The 18,440-nt window shown below is 40.6% G+C and overlaps 1 protein-coding gene across 1 annotated transcript in view; it reads left to right on the forward strand.

Annotated features, from left to right (window-relative positions):
- mcf2la (mcf.2 cell line derived transforming sequence-like a) overlaps positions 1-18,440 on the forward strand; it is a 35,664-nt gene that overhangs the window by 4,877 nt on the left and 12,347 nt on the right. The window contains 3 exon segments of the mRNA XM_044109188.1: positions 9,420-9,503; positions 12,135-12,249; positions 14,761-14,851. Of these exon segments, the coding sequence (XP_043965123.1) occupies positions 9,420-9,503; positions 12,135-12,249; positions 14,761-14,851 (290 nt within the window).

Below are 18,440 nucleotides of genomic sequence, written 5' to 3' on the forward strand. Positions count from 1 at the left end.
ATTTTCACGCCATGTGCCATCATTCAAAGGGGCAGTGGAGCTTTTCTTTTAGAATGGCATGAAAACGGGCTTGGTGTTGTGCAAACAAACATTTGAAAAATGTGTTTTGTCTCTGCAGGGCTGCATCTTTGAAACTGCAGCTCTGAATGGCCGTTCATGCAGTCACCAGTGTGTGGCAGACTGGGTCCCCCTGCTGTCTTCACTGGCATTGTTTGTTTGTGGGAGAGTTTGTCCCGCTGAATGGAGGAGAAAAACGCGATTAAGATTGGAAAAGAGAGAGGGAGACTTTCTTTTTGCGCATTTATGCTTTACAATTTTCACTTGATTGTTTGGGGCACAATCTCCAGCTTTCCACACCATTGAGCCACAATAAAGCCAGAACATGTATTTCAACATTTATTACAAACGCTAATCATTATTGCATTTCCTGTTTGCCCCTAAATCAAAGCAGGAAACTGAAGCATAATTTAGATTTATGCAGATTTCCATGCTGTGTCTGGTCTCCCTGTGGAAAAAGTGTGTTATGTGAAACCAGGGGCGGACCATTTGAATCTCCTCCTCCCCTTGCTGGCACACACTGTGGGAGCGTGCATGTGTGTGTGTGTGTGTGCGTGTGTGTGTGTGTGTGAGAGAGAGAGAGCTGTGTGTGGAAGGGGGATTGCGCAGAGCTCCACTGTTTGGTGACAGCTCAGTAAGCAGCTGAAATCCTCGGCTGCGGCGGAATGGACAGCCTTAACTTCCACCGGGATGTTCTATGACAGACACTTTGGATGCTTTTGAGTCTCTTTTAGCTCAGTGTGTGTGTGTGTGTGTGTGTGTGTGTGCATGAGAGGGCATGCATGTGGCTGCAGAACAATGGCTCTAAACAGAGTATCTCAACTGTGCCATGAAATTACCAGGCTGTGGCTGCAGCTGAAGATGATAACAGGTAGAGTTCTGGTGTCTGTTTCCTCTGAGCTGGCGGACGAGTCTGTGTTGTGTTAATATAGGTTTTATGATGATTGAGGCGGTGGGAATTCAGAAGGTGATTTTTCTGCATCTTAGCACTCAGTTCAGACAGAGGAACAACGTATTTTTCTTAAAATGCACAAATATGTCGTATCGTCTTTATTACGAGTCTAAATAAATTCAACTTTCAAGTCCTTCCTTTTAACTTCTCTTTACTTGTCTTCTGTTTTTGCAAACGTTAAAGGAGGTAATGCCACAGATTCTGTTCTAAATTGCTGAGCTTTGTTTTATGTGTAGGTTACCAGACTCTAGCGGCTGAAGTTTTTGTTTCATGTACTTTTCAAGTTGGCGTGTTCCTCATTTTGTAAACATTTTTAGTCTAATCAGACTAAAAAATGAACAAGAAGAGAAATTATTTAGTTGGGTGGTGCTGCCTTGTCATTGTTTGCTATCTCCATGGTTCTCCATCAGATTTGGTTACTTTGTCTTGTTTCAAAAGAAAGTGTTGACCAGCAGATATTTTGAAATCGGCATCCTGAAGCATCCGGTTACCTAATCATGTTGCAAAGCTTTGCATTTTTTGTCTCCTTTTGTCTCGCTACAACCACAAATTTCAATGGTTTTTCACAAGATTTTATGTGAAACTCAAACCAGGACTCAAACTGATGCATGGTTTTAATTTATTTTTACAAACACGAATTCGACAAGTGTTGGATGCATCCTAAGCCAATACTTTGCAGAACCAGTTTTTGTTCTGCAAAGTATTGGAGAAGATTTTTATCAAAGCTGCACATCGGGAGTTTGATATTTTTGCTGATTTTGGTGGGGACTTTGACTGGGCCACTCTAACTCTGACTGTTTAGGGTTGTGAACCTCCAGTCTTATGTCTTTTGCAACTTTTAGCAGCTTTTCTGATGAATTCTCTCCTCTTTTAGTTTTTTCTTTTTTCTTTTTTGAAACCAGCTGCTCTAACAGGGCCACTCAGGACCATTTCTGAATTAGCTTTCATCCCTGAACCGACAGGATTATTATTACCCGGCGTTGTTTTCCAAAATTGATTTCGTCTCGTTGCACAAAGGTGCTCTTCCGACCGAAGGCAACACTATCCATCGGAAGCTTACATAATCAAATCTGAGCGGGACGGTGCATTTTGTCCTCGGGTCGCGCGGCTGTGTTGTCGAAGCAAAGTGCGGGGTCATGTGAGCCTGCTCCATCCTCCGTACAGTACTCTGAGCAGCACGCTGACAGCATGTTAATCACATTCAGCCCATTAAAAGTGTTTCCTCCTGTCAGTTGGGGCCAAAGCCTTAGACTGTCAACATCTCCTCCCCTTTCTTTCCTCTCTCTTCTGTTCTCACTGGATGACTTTGTGTTGTTTTATTCTGCTCTTTTTATTTGCTCTGGTGAGAAATGTCGACTGCTTTCTTTAAAAAATAAAATAAAATAAAGCTAACTAAGGAGAACTAATTTAACGTTAAATTTGCGTTTTGTGTTGGCTTCTGCAGCGCAACACGAGATTTGAAACGGAGCGAATCAATAAAAGCGAAAGAAAAGCTGACTTAATCTTTCATGATCCCCGAGGGAGGAAGCAGAAGCACAACAAATCAAATAAATTGATTTATTAAGTAGGAGACACGTGTGTCATGTTAAAAACAAATCAAATGCATTTAAAGCTGGATGACTCTTAACGTCTACCTAATCATAATCAGCTCATTTTACTACTAATCATTCGTGCTTTATTTGATTGTTTCATGTTGGGGTTAAGAGGTATCTTATTATATATATATTTTTTTTTGGTTCAGATCTCTAACCAGGAATAAGCCCAGGCAAAAAAAAAGAAAAAAAAAGAGCAACAGTCATCCGTGACCGAATTAGCTAGGCTCCCTTTAAAGGGCAAATGTCACATTTCATCACCAGAAAACATAAAAATAAATAAATAATAAAGAAAGAATGAAACAAATCAATCAGTATTTGGCTTCCCGACACCAATTCTGGTCAGAACTTAATTTTGGTGTTTCAGATTTCACAGAAAAGTTTGGCAAGGAAGTGAAACATAGATTATTAATAAACATATTTTAAAGGAACAAAGATAAACGTCTGTCCTCATTCACGCTTGTTTGACACAATTTTGATTGTTTTAAACTTTAAAAATGGCTCCCATTGTGTGTGCCTTGCATCAGTCTCCAGAGATTTGAAGATTAAAACACATCTGCTTTGCTTGAGTGGCTTGATGTTCTCTGGCGTTTCCCATTTTCTAATCTAAGAGAAATCGACCCCTATATTATTTTGTTTTTATGCCCTAGTTAAACAGGGCATGACTGTTTAAATAGGTTAGATTATTTATGTGGGATAATTTATAATATGTGGGATCACAAGCTGGTTGTGTTTTTGCCGGCAGGGCAGGTGGAGTTTTGTAACGTCTTGCACCGAAGTTTGTGGCTTCTGGGTGGAGGGAGTTCACATGAGGTTTTTGGTGGCTTTAAAATCTGCTTGTGCGAATAAAACTTTTTTTTTTTTTGATACAACGCAGATACGTATCGTCTAGGCATTCAAAGAAAAACTAAATGCCTGAGTTACATTTATTTCTCCCCAGTGAAACAAATGTATCTGAGTTATAGGCTGGACATTCCTCAAATTAGTTGTGAAATTACGGTACTGTAGTAATAATTTAAAAATTGAACCTTTTCCAAGGGTTTTTACACTAATCCTAATATTTGTACAGGTTTCTGTATGTTTGCGTTAGAAAACCTTGTGTTCAGGTGTAACACTCAGCTGTATAAAGATCAGCAGTGTTAGTGGAATAAGTCATTCTTTTTCCTGCACGGCAAGTAAAAACACAACCCAGTAGGATTAGCTGCTTTCTCCCTACCTCTTACCCTCTTTGTATGTCATTTCCATTTTTTTTATCCTCCCCCAGCTCCCTTTCTAAGGTTTCATGGTCTTTGTTCTGTGTAGTGTAATGACTGGTAGCTATGGCCGGAGGCAGCTAAAAAAAACCGGCTGCTGTCATATTTTGCTGGCTTTGCTCTCAGCGGAGCTATTACTGTAACAGCAGAGAAAGAGGAAAGGAGTGGACGTGGACCTAAACCCACAGAACTACAAGCATATGTACGCTTTGTAGTCCAGCGATTTGGGAATTCCTTTGAGCCATAAATAATCATGTGGGATCACGAGCTGGTTGTGCTTTTGCCTGAAGGGCAGGTGGAGTTTTATAATGTCTTGCACCGACGTTTGTGGCTTCTGGGTGGAGGGAGTTCACATAAGGTATTTGGTGGCTTTAAAATCTGCTTGTGCGAATAAAACTTGTGATTTATTGCTCCATTCTGACACCATGTCAGATCAATCAAACCAGGATTTCAATTTTGACAGAATAAATGCAATATTTGAGGGAAAACGTTGTGAGGGTTCTGACTGGCATTGCTGCTCTGATTTTCTTTTCTTGTTTCTGTAATTAATGCAAACTGAGACAATGGGGTTAGACAATAAAAACGATCCAAAATTAAATCTGAAAGTTCTGCTCTCAACTCCATCACTAATAAGGCTTTTCTGAGCCTCGTGTTAAAGCTTCATGTATGCAACTAATGTAATCAAAATGGAGTTTGCTTTGTTTAGAAAGCACTCATTACCATGCAACAACAAGTTGACTGATCCCACAGCACAACTGACGAGACTAATGAGCCATCCGTCATGAAGCAGAAGCTGCTTTAATTAAAGCTGCTTTAATTGCTCAGTGCAGATTATTCATCTTTACACTGTAAATCATACCACTGGTAATGGTTTGGATGCAGCTTGCTGGAGCCGGAGCAGGGGTTACGTGTCTGTTGTGACGGCAGCTCAGACTGTAGACACAGGGACAGTTAGCGCCTTGTTTGGCCGAGATGATGATGCCACCATCTATTCAGTAAATCAGGGCTCGGCGCCCGAGACGAGAAAGCCCGAAGCCGTTGTTTTTGTTTGCGGCAGGGAGCACGTCAACGTTGGCTTCTCAGCCTTTCTTGGTGAAACAAGTGTAACAGTTTCACTCCTGCCGAATTGAAATATGCAGTTGCTCTTAGTGCTGCTTCAGGACATGAAGAGGAGCCCAGCTGAGCCCTGGAATCCTGTGAACATCAGTAATAATCTAATGTTTGACCGCTTGCAACCCGTCTTAAGCCACACTAATTCGAGCTTTGGCTGTGGGGATGGGTTGAGAGCAGGCCGCTTCTGCCCCTGTGACCCAGTTGTTGTTTGGCCCCGGTGTGTGAGTGCATGTCAGCCCCTGGCCCGGGTGCTTCAGATAGCACACAGCGGGGACAGATGGAGCTTTTGGTAAAGCCACACTGTAATGCCAGATAATATGGCTCGGATTCCCTCACACTCACGTGCAAATATATATGCAGACAAGCTGGAGGATTGTTGCTTCTCTTTTTTTTTTTTTTTTTTTTGCTAAAACACCCGACTGGCCACATTTCTGTTGCCATTTGATGCCAGCAGGGTGACTTTTGTACTCATTTGCCAGACATTTTACTTTAATCTTTTTATATATTTGAATGAATAAATGAACATTTCTGCTTTTAAGACGTCCATTTGGCAGCAAAACACCTCCTCAATAGGGATGCACCAATCCTCCTTTATTCACTTCCGATACAGAACGTGTTATACATGTTTTTCTGAACATGTATAGCGTAAACACTTATTGTAACATTTCTAAGGTCGGTTCCTGCTGCATGTCTCAGTTGTTTTTGGGAGCATAACTCCCAGCCAGGGGAGTTCACGTGTGTTTGAGCGAACATCATACGGCTTCCTGCGGCTTTGAACTTTGACTGGCCACCAGCACCGCCGGCCATCAACAAGAGCAGAGCAGCTGGCTGCTGTCTTTGAATCGCCTGTGTGTGTGTGTGTGCGTGTGTGTGTGTGTGTGTGTGTGCGCGTGTGTGTGCGTGTGTGTGCGTGTGTGTGTGTGTATTCAGCAGCAAAAGACCTGTAGGAACATGACTACTGCACAAAGGAGGAGGCTGTGTGTGAATAATGGGGATAATACCAATCTGTCCTTACAGGATACAGCTGAAAAGTTTCCTTCTTTCTACCTCTTCATACCAGCATAACAGTTTGATTTGCTTCACAAATCTAGATTAAAAAATAAAGGAAATTCACACACAGAGTTGTGAGTTTAGGGTTGCAACAAAGCCTGCAATTGAGCATTTAACTGAAAACATCTCACACAGATGTTCCTCGCTCTTCTTTTTCATGCAGCAGTTGTCAACTGCCAGAAACAGCAAAACACGACTAAAGTTCAGAGTTTGACAGCTTCTGGGTTAAAACCAGCTGCAGAAAGTTGCTTTCCAACACAGAAAATTTGAATATTACCAAAAATAAAGAATAATTTCTTTCAGAAAATCTGTTCGGACAGTGAGCACCTGCATGCAACGAAGGTCTAGTCAAAGCTTTATTAATGACTTTTCTTCCAATTGCCGTCAAATTTGCCAATATTTTCCAGTGTGGGTGATGAACGATGGAAGAAATGTTCCAGTTGTTGGAAAGTGTTGTGCTTCTTCTGACCCAATCGCTGCAGACGGGTCACATCCAGCGTATCGGCTGCCTCCAGGCATTAAATATGTAGACACCTTCAAAGAAACCCTGTCCTCCATTTCATCTCATTGAGACACGATCACCTCAACCCTCTCTCTTCATTAAATATCCCCACCACCTCTTCTCTGTCCTTTCACCTCGCTAAATCCACCGATAAACTCAGCTGGAGATGCTGAGGTGGTGCAGAAATGTCTCTCTCTCTTGCCGAATCCGAATAATAAACTGTTGCCTACATGTGTGGCGTTCGGTTTTAATATGAAAGTTGTTGGATTCGTCGCTCAGAGAGGCTGAGAAAAAGGATGAATGAAGTGGGGGGGGGGGTGTCAGAGTCTGGGGGATGGGAACAAGGATGCTGGAGGGGGGGAATTCTTTCTAACCCTCCATAATCACTATTTGTGTTTGGCAGCATTGGCCCACTTCTGCTCTGTGTCTGTATATGTGTGTGTGTGTGTGTGTGTTGTTTGTTGGGTAAAAGGGTTCACTTGCAACCCGTAGTTTAATTTCATTCAGGCCATGGAGGACAAAGCAGCGTTTTCGGGTTGCAGCAGCCCTGAAAAGCCGCCCGACGCCTGAATGTCTAATAGATTTGCACCGTTTACCACCGTACCACAGGAGGAGTGTGTGTGCGTGTGTGTGCGTGTGTGTTGTGCAGATTGGTTCAGCTTAATCAAATGAGTTTCCTCCCACTTATATAGCATGTTATTGTCACCCACACCAAGCTAGTAAAAAATAAAAAATAAAGATATTCACTTCCAAGTGTTAGGGAAATACTGATATTAATTAGTAAGATAATGACATATTTGACAGCTTGGTTATCACTACATAATGCAAATTCATCAAAAATATTTTGCAAAAGCATTAGTTCAGCTGAATTAAGCTTCAAGATTCTTTCCAATAATTATCTTTATTTTATATTAAAAAAACACCAGATTCCAAATATTTTTTAATAGATTATAAAAAAAAATATAATCGTAAATGAAATCTTGTGAAATCTGCAGACAATAAAGAAGGGATGCATTAGTTAGTGAAAGAGAAAATTTGTGAATATACAAGAGAAAGACCAAACTAGAACAGTTAAACAAGTACACACACACACACACACACACAGAAATAGAAATATATCTGAAGTCAAAGCCTAATGCTACGTGTCAGGCTGTGGTCCAGAGTTGGAGTCCTGGTCGGATCTGACAGCTGCTACGGAAAGCTCAAAACAACACACTGACACACACTCATGTGTCAGTTCACTTTCTCCCACAGGCTGCCTCATTTATCTAATGTCCTCTGATACTGAACATGAAGTGTTGGAGCAGTCATTCATCACTTCACAAGACTTCACAAGTCTGATTAAGAAATCAAAAAAAAAGAAGAAAGAAAAGACACCCATCCTTTCTATTTACTCTTTGATTTTCATGTTGGAGAAACTGTTTCTGCTTAAGCCTGCGTCTTGTCACAGCTCCATTAAACCGCCATTCTAATCTGCTTAAAGCTTCCACCTGCCTCTGGACTTTCTCCTTAACTCCCTCTTTTCTCCATAAAGGTTTTCCCCTCTTCAGAGCATCTTCTCTTTGCCTTTTCTCTCTGATACAATTCAAAAAATGATTTGAAATATAAACACCTCAACGATTTTTTGGGATTAAAACCAAAGTTGTGAACCTCAGTTTCTCTTGCTGAGTCAGAGTAAAGTTTGAACAACATAATAGACTTAGAGCATGTAGAATGAGTCACTGTCTAGTCGGTGTGTGCTGACACGTATGGATATGTAGCATTACTCCAGACGTAAGCTTTTAATCCGACTGGTTTCCTCATCAGATGGACCAGACAATTTTATTTTCAAGATGGGAAAAAAAAAAAGTTAAATGTGCTGCTAATACTACAACAAAGATTTTCTAGCTTTATTTTTGTGATGATCTGAAAAATATGATGCGCAGCTGTATTCAGCTCCCTCTCCAACAACAGCTGCTCATGCCTGGTGGTCGTCTGCCAGTCCTTTTCCAAACAGCTTCAGACTGAAAAATCTCTGAGCAGCAGCAGCGAAATGGCCGGCGACAACAGGGAATACTCGCACGAAGAATATAAAATATATTTAACAGCAGAAATGCTGTACCGTAAGGGCAACATTTCAACGTTAATATTGTGTAAAAACGTTCAACAGAGTTGGTTCATTTAAAAAGTAATGTTCAAAGTCAGCTTCATTCATGTGTTCATCTCCTGCTGCAGCTAAAAACTGACATTTGGCCTTCCACCCTGCCTGCAGCAGGTTCCTGCATCGAAACACAGAACCAGAATGCAGAAACATCAACCTGAGTTTGTCTGGTTTCCAGGGAGTGAAGCGTTGTGATGCATACGATAACTGTAAATCATTCTGTGGGGCAATTTAGACTGTGAGCAGTTTGCTTGGTTTGTACTTGGACTGTAATTTGCGTCGCTCACTGCCAGCTACACCATTGTGCCTGCAAACCTCCCTGCTCCATGTCAGCGCCAGCCTTCGTCTGCATGCACACACCCCCTCAGAGACGCTCCCAGTTTTCATTCACAGCCGCGCACGTGATTGTAGACTGTTGGCACTGCCGGGTCAAACACAGGGGGGAATGGGAAGAGTAGGGTTGTTTTCCTCTGGCTCTATATGTCTGAGCGGGCTAAATGAGATTACGGTAATCCGACTTGACCAGGGAAGAGAGGAAATGCAAATGCTGTTTGTGTCATCCTCTTTCCACCTCACTTTCACCTTTTTTCATTAAATATAAAAGGTGCATTTTCTTCTAAAACACACAAAAAAAACCAAAAAAAACCCCAGGGGTTTCAGTGTGTCTAACTCTGAATTACTGGATCTCGATTTAAAACGTCCTGATATCTTTTGCTGCATGTTGATTTTTCTTCTATTTTTGCTCCTTTCTTTTGTTCAGATGACATCCTGCAGAAGGAAGACGGTCCTCTGTTAGCAGCTCAGATTGGCTCTGAACTGCAGAAGCAGTTCGCCCTCCTGCCAGGTTGGTTTGATTCACTCCCAATGCAGAATCATAAAACATCCCAAAAATTTGGGGGAATTCCTACCGTCAATTTGAGCACATTTAGTCAGTGAGGTCGCAAATGTTGACCTTTGTGTCAGTTTGACTTTTTACTTTGAGTCCGAATTGAAGTTAGATTTCTGTCATGACTACTTTACACCTGCCTTACTTGAATACTTTATTGAAGGGATTTATTCTCAGTTATAAAAACAGAACTTAGATCACTTTTTTTTTCCAAAACGCTTGCTATGTTTAGCAAAGTTTAATAAATTCAACAGAAGCTGGTTTGGGTGCAGTGGCGCAAAAGGTGGCTTTGCACTGTATGCAACGCATAGGGGCGCAAAAAACGATGAGGGAGATTTTTTTCTAGTCAGCATTTTATGTACTTAACAGCTGTGTGTGCATGAAATGATCAATAACAGAGGAACAGCACTGATAAGGCCCCCCCTGCTAGCCGAAAAAACAAGCTGCCCAAACTAAAATACAAATAGCTTGGGGAGCGGCCCTTCGAGAACACGCTGAAGCGCGTTTTTTCTCTTTTAAATATGTCGTCGTAATGCCTCGACAACAGGGAGCGAAATATGGGGCGCAGAAAAAACTCCGGGGCACAAAACAAAAAACGGAAGAGGGGGAGGTATAAAGATGTTGGAGAGACGAAAAAAAGCTTTTCAAAGTGGTTGAAAGACAGTAGGTAAGTAATGTCAGTGTATCAACAAGAGAGTTGTAAATATTCAGGTTAGCTTAAGCTAGCTTAAAATGACGGGTGGTTGTTGTTGTTGTTGTCCAATATGGGACGCAATTTATTCCGTATTGCTATAAATGTCTGATAGACACACCTATCACACACCTCTCAACAATAAGTGTAATAATAATAACCAAAACAAAACACGGGAAATATTAGGGTCAGCTAAATTGTCGTTGCGGGAACTAAATTGGACCCCACGAACTGATGCTGTTGTCATGGTGACCTAGAGACGGACACTACGCAGCCGCAGTGAGCTGCTATCAACCAGTGTCTTTTTAAAATTTCCACCCCATACTACACCGTCCTTTGAAATAAAACCTCTGGCAAAAATACAGACGGTAGTGGGAAGACACAGGCTAAACAATCACAGTGAAGTTTAGGGGCATTAAAATAAACGTGTCGGTGACATTCAGTGGCACCCAGTGGGTTTGATATCAGACAGAATGGATCAGGAGAGGAACCGCAGACCCGTCAGAACCTAAAGAACCAGACATCAGCCTCTTCATCCCTCTGTCGTTTTCTGAGACCGAAAAATAATATAGATGACAATTTAAAGAACAAATCATACAAATAGATTAATAGTAACATTAAAAACGTTTGTTCGGATTGTGTAGGAAAAATTTTGATATATTTTATAAATAGTGTTTTGTGGTCAATATTATTTCACCATTTTATTAATGTGGGTTGCCAGTTTGGATAAGGCTTCCTATCAAGCTGTAGGAATGATAGAAAACATGCTAACAAAAAGCTTCAGACCTGCAACCCGCAGGCAGTTGTACAAGTTTATGTCTAGGGGGGGGCACCGGTGAGATGTTCGCATCCACCTCATAAATATGTAGTTGCACCCCTGTTTGGGTGCAGCAAAGTTGGCTTTTCAGTAAAATTCTCAGGACAGACAAGGCTCTAAAAAGACTATATACTTTGCCTCCGACTAAGCATTTTTCCATTGTGACAAAAATATGTTGGAAATATTTTCACCCTGATTAAGAATGAAAAACCTCTGTTTGCATCATCCACCTGTGCTAAAGGGGTCAATTTTGAATCATTCTTGAATTGCATTTCCTGGTGTGTGAAGGAAAGAAAGGAAGAAAAAAGCTCTGCTGCTGTCTTTTAGGCGTCTCTGCAGGAAAAGTTTAATGCTTCTCTGTTTCTGACGACAAGTCGACCCAGATAAGAGACACACAGCATCACAGTCCACACCAGACAGTAAATTACACACAAATACACACTTGGGGATGGGGGGGGCTGTTTTGGGTTGCCATGATGATCGCGACTGCCTGGTGAATAATTTACTGATGATGTGCTGTGTAATCTGAGTCTCTAGGAAAAGGAAAGGAAAGGCCTGGTCTGTGGATTAAACATTAAGATATATATTTTTTTGAGTACAAACACGCCACCTTTGTAATGAAAGTCAGTAAATTACAGCCTGTAAAAAAGAAAGTGTTGATGCTTAATCTGGCTTTTAGAGTTGTAAGAAGAAACCTTTTGCTGAAAGAAACGATACAGCAAGAAAGCTAAGCCAAAGGCAATCGGTTGCACACAATTTTATTTTGGTGCATCTAAGTAAAGGGGTCCGAAAACAAAAAACAACAAATCTAAATTTTCAGATTTTTATCTAAAAAAGATTTTGAAAGCAATGCATCATTTTCTATCTATTTCAATGATGCGCTTGTTGTTGAAATCCCGATGGAGTTAATTAATCTCAGTTTCTGTAATGTGAAGAAATTGACTGCTTTTTGATAGGTTTTTGACCAGTTTATCTAGACACCAATCTTCCACACATAACCCAGTTAAATCTCATTATACGCAGGACTGAAAGAAGGTTTAAGAAGTCAATAATGACTCCTCCGTGACCTCTGTGCCCCCAGGGGGTCGCGGGATCAATGGCCACCCCATCATCTTCCTCCCAGAGTTCCCGGCGTTCGGTGAGCTGCCAGAGGAGGAGCTGCAGAACGTGCTCCGCTACCTCACAAGCGTCCCCAGGTTAGTGCAGCTGCTTGTATAATAATACCATGTGGAGCCTACAGATGGCGCTGCAACACTAAAGGCAAGGAAAAGGGGTAACAAGACTGAAATGAATTTTTGTGAAGAGAATAAGGGATTCAGCTTGAACTATTAAACTTTTTTTTCCACCATTTTTTTTTTTACGATTAAATGTAATGAAAGAACAATTTGAGATTTGCTTTAAGGGCTCATTTGTTATTTTTGAATAAAATAAAGTCCAAATCAACCCTTTACATCTTCCTCTCTCACACATAATTCATCTGTTCATCAACATGACTCTTGTACATGTGTTTTTTTTTGTCTATGCCTGATTACCTTTCATATATAACATCCACCACACACACCCTCCTGAGTTCCCTCCCTCTCTCCTCTCTCCCACTCCGAGCTCCAATTGGATGAGAGGCTGCGGAACTCGGCCGTGATTGGCCGAAGAGGCTCTGAGGCGGCTGCTGGAGGAGCAGAGAGGAGGAGGAGGAGGAGGGAGATGCTCTGTAAGGATGGGAACGGTCACCTCTCTCCGTCTACAGACGGCAAAAAAAAAGAAAAAAAGAAAACCCAACAAAAAAACAGTGGATGAGCTCAGGATAAGCAAGATTTAAGGACGATTGGATGATCGCCATGGAATATTGAGGATCTCTTTTGTTTCACCCTGAAATATCTGGATTTTCCACGTCCCCTTTTCTCTTTGGATTTGGATGTTTTCACCAGCAGAGATGGATTGAGGATTTTGCTGCAGCAGCATTCACTCGGTACATCATCTGACAGCCGGAGAGTTCGGCTCTGCAGCGTTAGCATGTTGGCAGAACGCTCTGTTCGCCGTCGATGCGTGTGTGTGTGTGTGTGTGTGTGTTTGGAGGTGTCAGGGTGCATGTCATGTTGTTCAACAGGACCTTTCATGAAAATGTGGCATTGTCACACACACACACACACACACTTAGGAGCATTAGCTTAATGAGGCTGCTACATATGGCTCTGCCTGTGGAATGAATGGCCAGATTTTCTCCCTCCTCACACAACAGCGCATTAATGCGGTGCCAAAAAGGTTGCCATGGTAATCAGGATGGTTGCTCATAATCGCAGCCGGTGAGAAATGATGACTGCAGGCAGCCGGGCAGCTGGTAGCGAGGCTTTGACCTTCATTGAGACCCATCACGAGTCTCTGAATGTGTTAAAGTCTAAATGTATAAAAAAAGATAACGCTAAAACAGAAACAGAAATCAAGCGTGAACTAATTAAACTCGTTCTCCTGAATTGACATTATGTGAGATTTCAAATGGGTAGAAAATTGATGAGTTGAAAGCTGAAAGTTATTGCACCGATCAGGTCCATTTTTGAAGAGTTTTTATTTTAAGGATTAGACTGCATAAAAGGAGAAAAAAATGCCCTGTAGCGCCTTCATATACTGAATAATAATAATAAAAAAAACATATTACATGAAAACAAGCAGATTAGTCATAAAAATGTAAACAAGCTATGATTAATGTGCTGAATTTTAGCACATTTAATGTGTAGGAAAGCAATCCTATTTTTAAGCAGGTGATCAAGGTAAAATGAACAATTTCCAGTATTTATTTATGAAAACTACATTATAATAACATCACAGAGAAAACAGCTTTTCTTAAAAACTGTTGTTGCTTTGACTGAGCTTTTCCTGACCTGCTCATCTTGGGTTTGAAGGACTAAAATACACAAAGGAGACGGAGACGCTGTGCTGTAGACTCATTAATTGAAATTCAAGGTGGCAAGTTTAAAATCAACTGCCAATCAAATGACAGGGAATATCATTCAAGCATCAAAAACTCAAAAAATGCTACAAAGTGTGATACATTTCTAGACCAAAAGCAGTAGGAATTTTCACGTTGAAGCCCTTCTGCTCTCTAGTCAACCAAAAGAAAATTGTCTGATTCAGTCTCTAGATGTTGTATTTTGAAATATTTTATTTCAAGCAGCTAAATCAAAGTGACATATCGCAAATTACTTCATTATTAGGGTTCCGTTTCCTGGCTGATGCTGATTTTGTTGGAAGTCTGACCCACTGATTTTAGTTTTTGAGCATTTCCAATTTTTTTCTTTCTAAGGAGTAAAACCCTTAAGAGAGCAGAAAAAACACCCCAATAATCTTCAGTTATACACCAGAGAAAATGTATAAATGTATAGCTTACAGACTGAAAAATGTAGAAGGTTTTTTAGCTTTTATGGTTCTGACCTCAGCCGACATGTTTGGTGCATCTTCAAAAGTTGTGACATCACAGTGAAAGCAGCCCCAATGTGGTCAGCCGTCGTCCAACACAACTATTGTTACTATTACTCTGACATGAATCTGTAAAACTGGAAGACGTCCTGCACAGAGCATCCAAATTAATCTTTAATCTCCCCCTCGTTGGTCCCACACAGGGCTTCAACACCGCACACCCTCTTCTTATCTAGCCGCCACACGAATGCGGCAAAGTGTCTTTTCCCCCTGCGATAACGGTTGCCTCTCTCCTGCAGCGTTGCAGCGTCTGGAGTGGGCTTCATCCTGATCATCGACAGACGGCTGGACCGATGGGCCGCCGTCAGAGCCACCCTGCTTCGCATCGCAGTAAGACCTTCCCGTTTTGTTTGTGCGTTTGTGACCGAGGGAGAAAGTGCGTTGGCAAGCGCAAATGGCTGTTTTGGTCTGGCCGCTGGGTTTTACATGATTTAATGCTTGTTTTCACGCCGATCTGTCTGTGGATATAATTTAGTGTGTCACCAGTGAGAATAATGGGTGTTTTAGGGTAATCTGCAGTGCGTAACAGCTTCACTGCTGCTACTTATTCATGAGCTGCGTTGTTGAAAGGGCATGTGCAAGCTCTCTGCGTCTTCCTGGATGTTGAAATGAGGTGGGAAGTTAAAAATAGCGTATTATTCCAGAGTGGGAGGTGGAGTGTCTCACAACATGTGAGACGGTCTCCCGTTGGAGCAGAAACGGATGTTATTCACACTTTTTTTTTCCCTACTCAGGCAAATCCTTTGACATTTGTTTTGTTTGTGTCCTGTTAGCCTGATTCTAGATGATCTGAACGTTGCCTAGAATAAGCAGGAGAGGGACTGAATCGTTTTTAAATGGACACGACAGTGAAAAACAATCCAGAAAAGGTTTTATATTCCAAACTTAAAGAGGTAACGGTTCGAAACACATTACTTTTATTTCTTTGTAGTGGGGGCAAAATGTTCTCTTTAGATTATAAAGATTAACAACTTACTAAGCAATTGTTTAAAGTCTCAAAGAGACTCCAAGATCTGAAAACTTTACTTGTTTAAACTGTAAAAAGTCATATGGACCAAATCTCTATTACTGTAGATAAAAATATGATTAAAATCTGCTGTAAAATGGTTATGTGTAACAGATCCTTTTTTGCATTGCAAAACAATCTTTTATATAGATCAATCATCCTTTGCACAATAAAACCTTTTGCACAGACGCTTACATACTTGTTTAAACTGTAAAATAAAAAAAGTTTGTGTACCGATAAGATCATAGGAGACACTGTAATAAAACTTTACCAGGTCCAGATCCTTTTTTGTACTGTAAAAAGTTGACGTTGCCAAGATCTGATTGCGCCTTTCGTACACACCAGATGCCCAATTACACTGTAAAAACTCTTGTACAGATGAGATTCTTGCTTACACTGTAAAATAAATAAATAAATCTGACGAGACACAAAAACTTTCATGGTCCAGGTCCATGTTCACAGAATAATAATATATATTTTACAACTAATTGCCCCTTTTAACTACTTATTTGTCTATTTAACACAATAAAAAATTTTTGTCACACTTTCATTGCTTATATTGTTTTGATTTTTGTTGGGAAGAACCCTGTGCTGTTTGGAAAAAGTATGTCCTTTTCATTCGATAACTTTGATTCTCTTGCACATTTCTTGAGTTACCTCACCTGTACTTCGTGTGGATGGTATTTAGCAGCGCTAGCAGCTTGAGGACAAAGCTTCACCTTACCTTACACATCTGCTGTCTGGATGCTCGCTCTGTCTGCTACTGATTAGCTCCCCCAACCAATCTGTGCAAATCTATGCAAATGTATGCTAATAGGATACTAATTACCATCCAGCCTAATCGCTCTGTTTGAGCAAAACTATTCCCATAGTGGCCATAAGCCGTTATGGGACTCCTTCCACTTGTAGAGAAACATCTGAGCACTTGAGATGCAGACATGGCAGTAAACAAGAACCATAATCACAGCCTGCTGATTGATTTGGTTTGTATCTTTATCTGGTCATTTTTCATCAATTCGTTTGACTTAAAACAAACATTTTAAGATACTTGCAACTATATGAAGATATTTGCACTAGAAACCAGAGCAAATATACTTAGTAAGATTTTGTGGTTTTGCAGTATAAGCACATTTTTGGAAAAAAAAAAAGATATCTTAAATAGCAACACAACACTCCCTGACCTGAAGTGCAAGTCATAAAATCCTGAACTTAATAATAACGTCCTTCAGAGCACATAGCCTGACCAAATGTCACTGCCTGATTAGCAGCAGTATGATTTATTAAAGAGGCAAACAGGAGATCAATATTGAACTCTCACTGCTGGCATATGAAGCGTCTGGTGAAGCACAGGCTGGAACAAAAAGAGATTTTCCTCCTCCAACCAAAATCCACCTTGCAGAGGAGCTTCGAACATGTTCAGTCTTTCATATTGCTGTAAAACTAAAGGACAATTCCTGGACACTGAGTGTTTTCGCAGGTGTCGTTTAACATATTTTGTATAGTTTTATAGGTGTTTCCCCTTTTCCTGTTTTCCTTGCCATTTTTATTCAATCGCTTCTCTTTAATTGAAACTAACAAAAGGTGGAGATGATTGTGGTGATGAGGCCGGGATGATTTATGTCTTTCGGGGTGATAACATTGTTTCGAGTGGTTGGTGAGTTTATCAGCAGGGAAGCAGAAGCTGCTCTGCAGGGTCTCTCCTCCTCCCCTCATCCCTCCTTCTTTTTATCTCTCTTTTTTTCTAATTGTTAATCACTTCATTCTGTCCCCATTCTGTCTTTCTAATGGCTTGTTTGTTTTACTCTTAAATAATAATTTTAAAAAAGCCTCTCAAGTTGAAATCTAAGGGGAAAAAAGACAAGAACGAGATGTTTTAATTTCAACAAATTCAATACATTTTGTGTAAATCTACATTTATCTGTATTCAAAGACATGGAAGACGCTTCATTTTTAATGTATGAAGCAGAGTGAGAAATGCACAGTGGACAGGAATTGCATTATAACCTGAAGGCTTTAACGGCAGGTGGTGAGAGGATACAGTCTCTGTTCGTCCTTTGTTGGACACGCCTGACCAATGAAGCTTATTGAAAGGTGAAGCTTGTCTTCCTCGCTGTGAAATGTGCTCTTTGTCAAGGTTTGCAATTTGCTGTTCCAACACCAGAAGATGGAAGTAATGAAATTCAGTGTGACTTTTTCCATTGTGTTTTAGCAGAAATGTGTGTTTTGATTGTTTGAACCTCATAAACAACATTTTCAATGTGAACTTGGTAGATGGAGTAACAGTAAACATTTTTAAACCAGTATTTGACCACAACCATGCAAATTTGAGTTGTTGCTTCATTATTTTGTATTGTCCATTTTTGGAAAATCTGGATTTCTTTTTTTTTTTTATGATTGCTCTTCTTGGGGTCTCCATATGTCAGTGTTGCAGAGCGGCCATCTTGCTCGAGAAGCGTGCTTTACAGCTTCTGTTTGGACCTTAAATTCAGGTCAACTCTATGACAAAATATTAGAAACAGGCTAATTTTTGATTTTTTTTTTTAATTATGAGAACAAAGTCATAATATTTGAAGGATGAAGTAGTAATTTTATGAGAACTCCAGCATGAACAACTATTTAAAATGTAATTTGTGTAAGTTTCACACATAAGAAGATGCTAAGGCTTTGAACACATCTGTGCCAAATTATTATCAGCAGCCTGATGTTATAATAATAAACCCCGTGTACAATATTTACTTTATTTCAGAGGCACCAGTACAATCTAACAGAATAAAGCTGCATAAAGGGACCGTTTTGTCTTTGTTGCAGTCCACCTTTGGGAGTCAGACTAATGCGTCTGCAGCCACTGAACCAAGCAGGAGTGTTGCTGCAGGCTGAATGGCAGATGGCTCTGTCAGCGGGTGCAAACACAAA

This window comes from Gambusia affinis, linkage group LG24 (genome assembly GCF_019740435.1).
Source record: "Gambusia affinis linkage group LG24, SWU_Gaff_1.0, whole genome shotgun sequence".
Lineage (NCBI taxonomy): Eukaryota > Metazoa > Chordata > Actinopteri > Cyprinodontiformes > Poeciliidae > Gambusia > Gambusia affinis.